The 12,861-nt window shown below is 39.9% G+C and overlaps 1 protein-coding gene and 1 long non-coding RNA gene across 8 annotated transcripts in view; both read right to left on the bottom strand.

Annotated features, from left to right (window-relative positions):
* Nucleotides 1–2,111: 2,111 nt before the first annotated feature.
* On the bottom strand, nt 2,112–5,848 carry LOC147132809 (uncharacterized). Of its 2 annotated transcripts, XR_015081873.1 has the most exons (4): nt 5,085–5,848; nt 3,871–4,019; nt 2,479–2,572; nt 2,112–2,402 (listed from the first exon to the last, which is right to left on the bottom strand). It is a non-coding gene; the product is annotated as an uncharacterized LOC147132809 (long non-coding RNA). The 2 variants fall into 2 exon arrangements; XR_015081872.1 differs by having other exon boundaries at nt 2,112–2,572; nt 5,085–5,846.
* A 498-nt stretch (nt 5,849–6,346) lies between these two features.
* amot (angiomotin) overlaps nt 6,347–12,861 on the bottom strand; it is an 85,733-nt gene continuing 79,218 nt past the window's right edge. For all 6 annotated transcript variants that reach the window (XM_086057173.1, XM_086057171.1, XM_086057172.1 and 3 more), the window contains one exon: nt 6,347–9,247. In XM_086057173.1, the coding sequence (XP_085913299.1) occupies nt 9,114–9,247 (134 nt within the window). In that variant the 3' untranslated portion in view covers nt 6,347–9,113. The remainder of the gene's footprint in view (nt 9,248–12,861) is intronic.

Genomic DNA, 12,861 nt, shown 5'->3' with positions numbered 1-12,861 from the left:
TCATTGGGATCTCATTATTTATACTTGTACTCCTTCTTAATTTTTTTTAGGGTAACTTTTGTGTCCCTCACACTTTAAATTGGATCTAAATTAGGCAAAAATGTGATTAGGGAAACTTTTTTTGGTCACACTTTAACTCATTCACTGCCATTTTCAGACCCTCTATTACACTAATGTTTGAAAAATTTGGGAATAAATATAAATACATTTCTTGGATTGAATGGTGAACTGTGAAAAGACAAGTAAATTTGTCAGTGGCAGTGAATGACTTAAATTGGAACTAAATTGGGCAAAAATGTGAAATACATTAGAAAAAACTACCCAAAATTGAATGGCCTTTACTGAACCGCTTAATGCAAATGGGGCCTTCCTTGCAGGTTTTTAGTAAGGTGATGGCAATGTTAGAATGTTAATCTTTGTGATTGCTGACTGTTGTTGTTGTAATATTTATGAAGTTAAAAAAAAAGTTTGAAAATTTTGGATTAATACATTGTATTTTTAAAACTGTCATTTCTTCACCTATTTCATGTTTGACCAAGTGAGCACAAGTTTGGCTAAATTTGTACCTTTGAGGGTCCAATGGCTTGTCACTGGGGCAGTACACCTATTGTACCCCTTTAAACAGGGTACATATTGGAACCATTACTTTTTTTCCTGCAATTATTTCCTAAGGGGGCACAATGGATGTTCTCTTGAGGGTACTGCCCCAGTGACAAGCCACTGGACCCAAAAAAGAAACAAATTTAACTGCTTTTTTCGGACAGTTTACTTTGCGCACACATGTAATAATAATTCCTTAGACTAAAAAACTAACTGCTTCCATACACAGAAGAATCAGTGTCGTCAGCGCATGCGCAACAGAGCAAGGCAAGCATTTTCCACGTTGGTTTTGTTGGCGCATAGACAAAGGTAGACGTTTTCAGTACTTCAGAGGACTTAATAACTGTTGAAAACCTTGTAAAATACAAACTATCCATCCATCCATCCATCCATTATCGATACCGCTCATCAGCCTATCCCAGCTGTCTTTGGGCAGTAGGCAGGGGACACCCTGAATTGGTTGCCAGTCAATCGCAGGGCACACAAAGACAAACATTCACACTCACAATCACACCTAGGGGCAATTTAGAGAGTCCAATCAACTTACCATGCATGTTTTTGGAATGTGGGAGGAAACCGGAGTACCCGGAGAAAACCCACGCAGGCACGGGGAGAACATGCAAACTCTACACAGGGAGGTCGGGGCCGGGATCAAACCCACGACCTCTGAACTGTGAGGCAGACGTGCTAACCAGTCTACACCGTGCCACTCCATCCATACATACATTATCTAAACCGCTCATCCTCACAAAACGCGGGGAAAATACAAACTCCTATGCAGATAAGACTTTTGTGAACATGGATACTGTAATGACAGCAATTCTGTTTCTACCATCAGCCTTTGTTCATCAATGTGGGCAGTCAGGTGGTTCTGACTCATCCGTAGTGGCACATCCTTTTATCTACAGCTTTGAATTTCATTCAATAGCCCCTTTTCCACCCACAAGCCCATGGGAACATTTAGTTCCTGGTTTAAATTCCTGTGGCCCAGGTGGTTTGCATTTCCACCCCAACTCATAGTTCTTGGTAAATTATGCAAAGGAGACTGATGACACATCAGTGGGAGGTGTTACTTCCCTACTCATTACGGACACCCTACATCAACATCAAATTGCAGGTAGAAAATAATTAAGTGACCTTTAAAGCTAGAATATTATTAATCTAAGTTTAATATTGGTTAACTTAAATATACAAATCTGTATATTAAATATACAATCAATATTCAAATGTGTCAACATGAAAATCAGAGTGAAAGTATTGTTGCTTAATCCTTATGTAAACGTATCTTTTTATTTACCCTTCATCTCGATAAGGCAATGATTTTTATATAATTTTTTATGAAAAAGTTTTTCCCTAATACACATAATAGCTGAACCTATTTGTAGCATAATATGAGTATATGTATTTGCTTTTATTTTGCCATGTTTTAATCTGCTGTCTGTAGCCTGGTCAGCATTGCAAATACCATACCTGGATAAGTAAAAGTTAATTAAATGAAACACATACATGGCTTCATTGACAGCCCTTTTGGAGTTTTTAATTACAGCAGCGTGAAGTAAGTTTTGGAGAAACAAAAAATTATACATTGCGACATTTTATTTGTTCACATTAAAAAACAAAATAAACAGCCAGAAGCCAGGCTGAATTTTCTAGGCTTGCACCCGGACCAACTCGGCATCGTTCGCAACTTGGAAAAGTGTCTGGCTTGCCACGTCATTTTCTGCCACAGTGAACTCCTGGCTTGCAATTTCCATTCCTGCGATTGAATACAAGGTCTCATCCCCTACGGTCTACGCAATTTCCTATTGGCATGATAGAAACGCAAATTTAATAACGGAATTGTCCTACAAGTTACTCTAAGTGAAACATCTTACTGACACGGGCAAACGCTGGATGAGGGTTGCTTCTTGGGAGCCTGATGGAGAGCTCACACTTGTCCCTGCATTGGAAACTTCTTCAGCATGTGCAACATCTGCAAATAAAAAAACATGCAGAAAAATGTCATAGTTTAGTATTAGTGGATTTAAATAAGTGATTCATGCAGACAGTTGCATTTTATGTTCTACAGTTGTTGTTTTTTATAAATATATTTATTCAGTTGCAGTTTTTTATTTAACGTGCAATATTTTATTTTTTTCATGAGTACTGCGGACTCGAGTTTATAAAGGTGGAGGCCATGTTGAGCAGGCAAAGCCTTACTTTCGGCATCAGCCTGTTATTGCTATAAGTAACTAAAAAGTGCTACTGATAATTGCTGCAACAGGTGACAAACTAAATAAATCACGCTAACATGTGCTGTGTGGAAAAGTGAATATGCCATGAAACGATACCTCGCGGGGTGAGCATGGCCAAAAGTTTCAACACAACCAACTTGATCCGACATTTGAAGAACAAGCAATTGGAAGACAATGGTGAGTTTACGAGGCTCACTGCATTGAAGCAGCAGTAACAATGAAACGGCAGCCACGCGGCCCGTGCTGACCAACTCTAACCCCGGTGGTGGAAGACACCGGATTCCGCTGTCTGCTCGCCCACTTCGAGCCTCGCTAGCTACGTGACGCAAATACTTCACACGTAGCTCCACCAGAGAGTGTATTGTCGCATCGAATGTTTCCTAAAAGAAGGTCTATTATCCCGTTTAAGTTTTACAAGTGTTACATGGAGCTCGCATGTCAGTCCTGTGTCGATGTCGAGTCTAACAAGGGAGTTTTTCGCTCGCGTACTGCGTTTAATGGCAATATTCGTACAAGGCAAATGTATTCCAAGACAAAATACACGTGGTATTGAGCTATAACGCGCGGAACATGCGGAAAGCTATGACCGATAATAAAATGGGCGACCGAGTTTGGGGTGTGCATGATGCGTTACTGTTACAGTGCAGTATAAGTGGCATTATTGCCACAGGGAGTCACATTGTAGGTCACTTGTGGGCACTAGACCCGCTATATCATTTTATAATTCACAAAAAGATTAACAGTGACTTTTTTCTTGTTGACAAATGACGTATGCACAAGACAAGAAACCAAGTTCCTGAGTCGTTTCAATTTAAGAACTCAATGAATAGTTTATTCGAGTGAAGTCTGCATGTGACAATTTTTCTACTTTGATTAAATTCTGAACTATGCAATGTTTAGGTGGCAAGTTATTTATTTGACTTTTTGCAGAATTAAGTCTGTTAGACCCTAGCGATTAAAAATAGCCAAATGTGCCGGGCACCCCAGAAGCAGGGAACACAGACCAAGCGTTCACAACAGGAATTTTAATCAGAACCTGAATTCATATAATAGTCGAGTGCATGAGTGTCCTGAGTCCAGAGGAGGAGGTTCAAGTCTGGAGAAGTACCAAGGAGTGGGTCCGATGGAGAACAGAGAAGGAGCGATGATGAGGCCGGAGACATTGGTTTGTAGCACGGAGAGAGTCTAGAGATGGAGAGCATAGGAAGTGGTTAATCATTGATCAAGTAATACGAGGTCTGCAGGAATAATGAAGTTGAGTAGCATAAACTTGAGATTCGAGAGCGCTTCAAACTAACCACAATGGTCAACGTTCAAGCACTGGTTGCTTGTCCAGGCTTTTGAAGGCAGCCGTCTTGATTGAAGGCGGCTGCAGTTGATTAGAATCCTGCAGCTGATTAGAATCCTCCCCACCTGAGCTGGCTGAAGCAGAAGCCTGGCTCAGCGGTGAGGAGGAGGGGCAGGGATCCTTGCCGTGGCGTGTCACAACCGAGACTGCTGATTATTTTAATCTGCTAACTACGTTACTAAAAGCTGGTAAATTTTTCAGTTATGTTTGTGACTGAGTAATTGTTGTTTTGTGCCAGCAACGGTTTTGTATTTTTTCATGCTTTTGAAAATATATATTGATTTGTGTGAAAATTACAGCAATAATATGGCAGATTTTTTTCAGATAATATTGCATAATAGCAGTCACCATAAATAAATAGAATAATATACAGATATTCCATGTGATCAGAATCGGTATTGGCCGATCTCACTCATGCATGATCGGTATCAGTATCGGTGTCATAAAACCCTGATCGGAACATCCCTACTTGACACTGTCTCAAATTGTCCATCCAGAACAGCTGTAAATCAAAAATACATGCCCTAAAAAGGCCAGAGTTCACTATTAGATTATATGAGCCTGTAATTTAAGCCTTACGTTTGCATTTTATTTTCAACATTTGAGGTGGAAGTTATTCAAAATGCAACGCTTCATTATTCAGGTACAATTTCCCTGTATGTAAACGCAATGTTTTATTTTTAAACTGAATATTACAGTGGCTTACAAAACGAATCTACGGTACTTTGTGTAAATACAGTAAATCAACTATCCTGTTTTATGAATGCTTCAGTGGTGAGACTTTGAACAGCTAACCCTTTTCTGTGCACATACACTCACACAATTTGTGTTTCTGCTGGAAATTACTATAACAGATAATTAAATGACATAATTCTAAGTATTCCTGAGAACTTTGTGATTACCTTCGTCAGTAGCGCCACAGAATCCATGGCTCCGGTGTCCAAGAACGCAACCCATGGCATCTAGATGGTCATGCAATTTGCTCACTTGACGGTCATTTCCACTGTTGTGATCCGGGAGCTTTTTATTCGTCTTAACTTTACATCTTCCGCGGACTTATTTTGCCGTGCAAACAGTTTAAACTCGCCTTGCTCCGCAGTAATAAGATGGTGCATACTGGTTGCTCCTTGTCGCCGATTCAAAGTTGGGTTGGGTGTCTTTGTCCCCCGAAAATGCTCAGAATAGCGTGCACATATTCGCCCGTCTACATATTCATTCAGTTTTCCTTTACTTTTGAAATATTGGACGAGCGAGCACAGTGACGGCACACGAGTTAGCAGTTACCGAAGCTAATGGCTAATGGCGTTGTGAACAACACCCCCCCAAGTTTGACCGACCAATCGGCGTTCGTCAGCAATGCCCACCCCCGGGAAGAGTTCCATCTGGACTGAAAATGGCACTGGTCGCTTGCTGGGCCGAAATGGCCCCACTAATGGCCCTGGGCTATTTTGTTACCCTGGTAATTTTTTTGGGGTGTAAACAAAAGGCAGAACCACTTTACCAGGGTAAAGTGAAAGGTTCCTCCAAAGGGGTTCTATGCACTAGTTGAAAACAAGGCATTCTGATCAATATTGTGTTTGTGGAATATGAGTTAAGCAGCAAAATCCACCTATTTTTAGCCATCTCAGGGCACGGGCATTTTGGCACTTCTGTCAACTGAAAATTACATCACACTTGCTCAGTGCTCAGATAACGACCAATCATGGCTCAGCTTTAGAAAACAGGTGAGCTGTGATTGGTCATTACCTGAACCCTGAGCAACTGTGGTCATTTTCAGTTGACAGAAGTGATAAAATGGCCACCCCCAGCGATGGGTAAAACGGGTGGATTAACTCTTATTCCATAAAGTCAATACCGGTATTTATCAGAATGCCTTGTTTCAACTATTGGGCCTGCATGGAACATATTCTTGAAAAAAATATCTCTTTAAACATAATACTTTTTGGTGTTTCCAATACACATACATTTAAGTGAACAGAGGGAGTTATCACATTCTCCTGTACAAGGTGTACAGATCCTTCATACGACATATCAAAGCTACAGAACAGGTAAAATAAATAAATAAATAAATAAATAAAGCAAACTAATTCAGTGTTGCTGAAAATTAAACAAGTGAAAGTCTCATTGTATTATCTTTTGATAGTATACATTTACAAGCCGTTACTATATGTAGAAAATTTATTTATAATGGTTAAGAATAATAAAAGTATGAACAATAAAACATGAGTGCACGTTAAAATATATGATCTCTTTGCAGTTGTTGCAATATAACCGGGGGGCGGCGGGAAGTACAATTGGTGCAAAAATGCTATTAAAAGGTAGCACATAGATTTGGTCCAACACAGCAAACTACCTATTTGTAACACTGTACAGTGGAATTTACAATAGGTTGATCAGCATGATTAATGATGCCAGAGAAACTGAAATAACGCGTGCATAGGATTTCTATAAAAGGTTTGCGCATCTAAACATACAAAACACCACTTCCACCTGGTAAAGTGCACCGCAACCTGCGGTCCGCTAGGTCCGTATCATAGTTGTGCCTTTTACATACCTATATTCAGCCTTTGCTTTCATGTCATTGTTCATGGTTCTTACAACATGATGCAAATGAATCTTTGAGTAGCACTCAGAGATACACAGTACCTTCTAAGGGAAAATGTCAAATTTGCATTCTTACTGAGGAAATGTGCATGCAGCGATTCTCCCAGGCTTATTAGTACAACCGTATGCCATATAGTGTCATTTTCGCAGCAGAGACAGAAAACAATGTGAAAATGCCACAGAGAAATCAATGTATTCAAGTTAGGCGGTTTAAACGAGTGGCAACGTAAGATGGCCGCTGTTGGCTTCACGTCTCCCGACAGCGAGTAATGGCATTGTTAGTCCATTCATATAAACATCCGTGGCACGGAGTCCATTCCAAACTGTATGTTTGGCACAAACACAACACTGCATATCACCCAAGTGAAGCACTTTGGCATCTTTTTCTTCTACTAAACTGTGGCCCTTAGAAAAGGCAGAGGGAATTATGAACGACTCAAAATTGCAGTCGGTGTTGGCACATAACCTTCCGGCTTCTGCTTGGAAGCAAATAAAACAAAATGTCAGAGCACCAAGTACAAAATCTAAAAATCTGATTTTGGATTAAAAGGAGGCGCTTTAATGGTGGCAGGTGTTTGCTGACACCCTTTTACAAAGGTCTGAATATAATTGGTTGAATCTGAACACAGCCACGCCCCAATTATAATGTCCTTTTTTTCTGTTGTTTATACTTCTCTCAAAAAAGACAATCAAAAACAGATGCCAATTGGGTTGGGCAGGTTATAGTTTACTAAAATGGTGGAAAACGTTTTTCAATGATTGAGCTTGGACTCTTTTTTATCACATAAACCTGGCATTTGAACATGGGGGTGTAGACTTTTTCTATTCACTCTACAAACAGGCAACAACACTATGACCAAAATCTAAAGATATCCAATACCAGATTTTTTTCAGCCCTAAATGGGACGATAATGCAGTTTTACCTGACATGGTAGAAGACTTTTGGTAAAGTGAGTGTTGTTAACATTGGTGTAGAATTGTACTTTTGGTTTGGTTGATGTATGCACTACTTGTACTATGACTTAATTGTGTGTGTTGTGTGTTGGAAGGACTTTTGGTATTGTAACAGAGTTTGCTTTTCTTTAGAAACTGAATGCCTACACTGCAAATCGGCTAGTGTTAAAAGTTTGGGAACCATGTTAAAAACAGTTGCATTAACACCACTCAGTAATAAAATAGCCTGTGTAGTCTAGGATGTAACAATGATTGCAAAAATGGGGTGTCACCTGATTCAACCCAGAGAAATGGAAACCATGCCCTTACGTCATGATTAAAGTTGACTGGTTAGAGAGTCCATACAATTTTCTTCAGTATCATTTTCCTCCTCTCTTGCAAGATGGGATCAAGCTTTCCTAAGGTAGGCAAAATGTTCACATGATAGTATATTTGATGGAAAAAAAGCCTCATAACTGGAATTTTCTATTTCATATTATTTCAAACAGATTGGCCAATAGTTTTCGTGTCACTTCACATGGGCTACACGGCCAATTGGGTTCATTAACACGGTGTGTAATTTGTTTAACATGTTTTGGTTGAAGTTGGTCAAAGCAGCTGGAGTGACAAACTGCATGTAACTTTTTGGGGGACTGTGAGTCGCGCAGCTGACTCCATTCAGTCTAATGAATATCATTTGTCAGGAGCTGCTTGGCAAACACTGTTTTTTCTCCAAAATATAACATCCATCCATCTATTATCCAGCCGCCTAGCCTCACGAGGGTCGCGAGGGTGCTAGAGCCTATCCCATCTTTCTTTGGGCAGTAGGCGGGGTACACCCTGAAATGGTTGCCAGCCAATCACAGGGCACACAAAGAGAAACAACCATTCAGACTCACAGTCACACCCAGGGACAATTTAGAGTGTTCAATCAACCAACCATGCATGTTTTTGGACTGTGGGAGGAAAACAGAGTACCCGGAGAAAACCGCCCAAGGTGTTGAATTAACACCAGCAGATTTGCGGTGCATCCTTAAATCTTGCAACTAACACATTTTTAAGTTATTTTTGCAAATTGTTTGTCTCTTGATGCCATTATATTTAACTCTGGGATTTGCGACCACCTATTTTATCTATTGACGTCTATGTTTTAATGTACCGGTATTTATTTTTCTAAGCTAATACATTATGTACCACACTTTCGTTCAGTGCAAACTGTTTAAACACCCCGTATAAACTTTCCTTTCTTTCCTTTGTTTCCTTAATTGATGTTTTGGTGAGAGGTGGAGCAGTGTAGTTATGGATGCCTGGGACCACCGCCCAGTTATCCCCACCCTCTGCACGCCCCTGATGGAGTTGAGGCCCAGTCACTCATTTGGATGAGATAATGGGAGTTAGATGAGAATCTCCATCATATCCTTGTCCACTTCCTGGTGGGTGGCTGTGACTGAGAAGTGTTGCTGTGAGTGGGTCTGGGACTGGACAGGGACCCTTCGTTCCATGGTGCTGCTATGAAACACTGGACAATCTATACAGGACATACAGGATAAATAAGAACAAGAAAATGACTTAAATAAATTCCGTCAAGATTAGATGATGCAATTAGAAATTGCAATTACCAGTTAACATTACATAACAGCCAATTTTTTTTGATGATGTAACAAATGTAATGGGTCCTTGAGTTAGGTGTCGCCAAAGAGTGATGTCATCGCCCGGTGCCTATGTGTAGGTTGCCGCACTGACTTCCCGCCTGGTGACCAGAATCTGAAGGTATGTATGCTTGCTGTCTCGCTGTTTTTGGCTGGTCAACGATCCTTGTGACACAAGGTGAAGTGTGAATGAATCCGCTTTTTCATGTGTGAGTTAGCGGACCTGCTACTGGGCTTGTTTTTGTGTGAATAAACGACGGGCTTTTTTGATATCCCAGCGTTTGCGTGGATGAGTACTTTTTGCCTCGTCTTTTCCTCTTCGCCGCATAACCCGAAAAGCTACAATACCAAGCGAGAGTGCATTCTCCACTGCAGGAGACACTCTCTGTCCAGGACACTCAAGCACTTTGCCTCAGAAGGCAGATATAACTTTCCTCATAAAGAACTGCTTTTGAGTTTATACGGTACCTGCTGCTAATCTGGACCGGGTTGCCAAATTGTTCTACTTTTGTTGGATATCTACACACCAGGTTAGCCGACAGTGGGAGCTCTGTAACATGTTTTAAGTGCCTGCAGCATCAGACACTTGAGTGTAAATAAGTTCTTTTTGATTATTTTCTGTTTATCCCTCCTAGAAAGAAGAAAATACTGCACGCATGGAGGAGAAAAATAAAAATGAAAAAAAAGGAAAAGACAAGAAAAAGGAAAAATTTGGTCTTGCGTCACATGTGGGTCATGAGGGCTGTTGAAGTCTCAGTTCCTCTCCGGAGGAGCACTGGAGAGCGTTCTGGTAACTTGGTGTGGCCACCACGTTTGTTGGGCTTGGTAGCAGCGTATATATTCTAAGCTGATGTTTTTGCCTTTACGTGCAACTGCCCTGAGATCAGCGATCACTTGGATCTCTGCCAACAGGGGAAAATATTCTTGAAAGAATCTGTGGCAGCTAGGGAAAAAGGGGGCCTCAGTGAGGGCTCAGTCGTGCCCATGTGGCTATGAGAAAGGGAAAGACCATTAGGGTCTGGTGCTCGGCCAGAGGTGGAACAAAAGAGGACAAGAGAGGAGAGGTCTGGAACAAAAGAGAGAGATACACCGGAAATGTCCTCATCTTTATAGGGCTGAATTCGAGCCAGGCTCCTCCTGCAGTCTCAGTTGGGGGCGAGAGGGGGACTTGTCGAGCCCTGCCTACCCAGTAGGAAACAAGCCTATCAATTGAATATGTGGCATTAATACAGTAATGTGATTTGTATTTTAAACCATATTGTGAAAGCTTAGTCCCGCTGGGTAAACCGTCAGCAATTGGTGAGTACGATCATGGAAAACCTAAAAAGAGGAAGATAACCTTAAAAGAACATTTGACAGTTGGTGAGCCAATGATGACAATTGTATAAATTTCTAGCATTGGGCCACAACCTTGTACTGCTAAAACAGTAACTTTTCAGGAGAGCCCAAAAAGGGCAAGGTTGTTCACCCATTAGATCACAAAAGCCCCAATAACTGTAAAGTTCTCCTTAATAAGGATTGTAAGACCTCCTGAGAAAAAATAATATTAGAGTCCAAGAAGATTGATGGCCTTTGTTCGAGTTCTGAAATATGTGACAGTAGTGATATAGACGATGTAAACAAGTGCCTGGTGTCATCAGCAGGTGTGCAAAACACAGAAGGGCCCCGAGCTGATATGGACAGCCCTCATGTCAATACCCTCTTTTTTTTTTCTATGAGATCCGTATTGATGTGTGGTGCTTGTGCTTGAATTGTTGGGGGTGAAAAACAATGGTCAGTAAGTGACAGTCATACCTAGAAGTGGACACTGACTGGCAGAGCACTTTACGTCCGTCTTCGTACCTTTAAAGCGCTTCCGTCCTTGCATTCCGTCAGTCCGCTCCCCGCTGCCCACCCCCCCCCCAAAAAAAAAACGTCCGGGCATGACATTATTTCAAGCTCATTAGCTGGCTAATTTCCAATGCTCATCCACATCATGAGTGGATTGAATTGTATACAACTGTTTAACGGTTTAGCTTTTAGCTACTAGCAACAACCATCGTGATGTGATGATGACGATGATGATAATTATGCTGCCCGGAACAAGCCAGGGGACATCTCGAGAATATTTAAGATTGTGTAACAACACAATACTATTGTGGTTTGTTGCATGTTTTCACGTTTTATTGTATTATTTTGCAATAAAAATAATTATTGCAAAATAAGGCAATGTTATTTTAGGAGGAAAACAAACGTCTTCCACGTCCGGGTCATAGCTTTCATGGGATTTTTTTCCCTCGTCAGTGAAATGGCCGACCACCAGAGGACAGACTATGCCTGTGAGAGCAACACTACAGGCAGGGAACGCACTGGGACAGTCCGGAATGCCCAGCTCTACTGATTGGCTGTCATTGTGTTTGGCATAACCTGATAGGCTCCTAATGTTTTTTTCCCCCTTTTTGAAATTAATTAATTAATTAAAATAATGACTCAGAGAAAAATGAATTTATGTTATTTTATTTTAACATAACACTTAACTAGTGTTGTTCCGATACCACTTTTTGGGCCCCGATACCGATTCCGCTACCAGGCTGTCGGCCGATACTGGCCGATGCAGATACTGCACCGATGCATTGCCATTTGAAAAATCAAATTTTTTTTCTTGTAATTCTAAAGAATTGCATACTCACTTGAATGTAAAATTATTCATATTTAAATCATCACTTGTGAAGTATCTGTTGTAATAAGGCTGCTTGATTATGAAAAAAATATTAATCACGATTATTTTGGTAATAATTATAATGACGATTATTCAAACGATTATTTTTTGCTACAAAATAAGAACAGGTTTAAACATGTAAAAAATATTAAGACAAAAGTCTTTGAAACACTGTAATAATTTAAGTTCGTTTTGGACCTAACAATATTTATTAAATTATTTTAAAACATTTAAAAAGTGCAAATTAATAAATTAAAGTATGGTTTCTTTGTATAAACAAACACAGCATTGGAGTTAACTTGCTATGCACTTATAAATTGCCAAAGTAGTGAACTGCTTGGAGTAAAATGCCAATTTTGACAGAATAACAGATATGCTATTCATCCATCCATTTAGACCTTTGTCTGGGGCCTTTTTTGTTTTGTTTTTAAAGTAATATTTAAGTAATTTGCTTCTAATAGATTATAAATTTAATATGCTGATTTGGTCAAACTAATTTAAATGTTGACTGTTACATAGTAATCTATACAATACTTCTAAGTTACAGTAGGGCCATATACAAACTGTATTACAATATAGTAACCAATAATATGTTTGCAAATTGCATTTGAAGCAATTTGAAACAAAAATAAACAGAACATTTTTGACTTCATATTATAGACTACACAAGAAATGTAACTTAAGTCACAATAATAATGTTTAGCATGGTTTCTATTTTTATGCTAGTAAAAGTAGTGTTATTTGCATAAGATATGTTATTTAAAATAAATCCCTCGTGCCGATTGCGAAGTGGAG

The sequence above is a fragment of the Filicampus tigris genome, chromosome 17 (assembly GCF_054856515.1).
Source record: "Filicampus tigris isolate MCC_2025a chromosome 17, RoL_Ftig_1.0, whole genome shotgun sequence".
NCBI lineage: Eukaryota > Metazoa > Chordata > Actinopteri > Syngnathiformes > Syngnathidae > Filicampus > Filicampus tigris.
The sequence above is the reverse complement of the archived record's forward strand: the minus strand, read 5'-3'. Positions and strand labels throughout refer to the sequence as shown.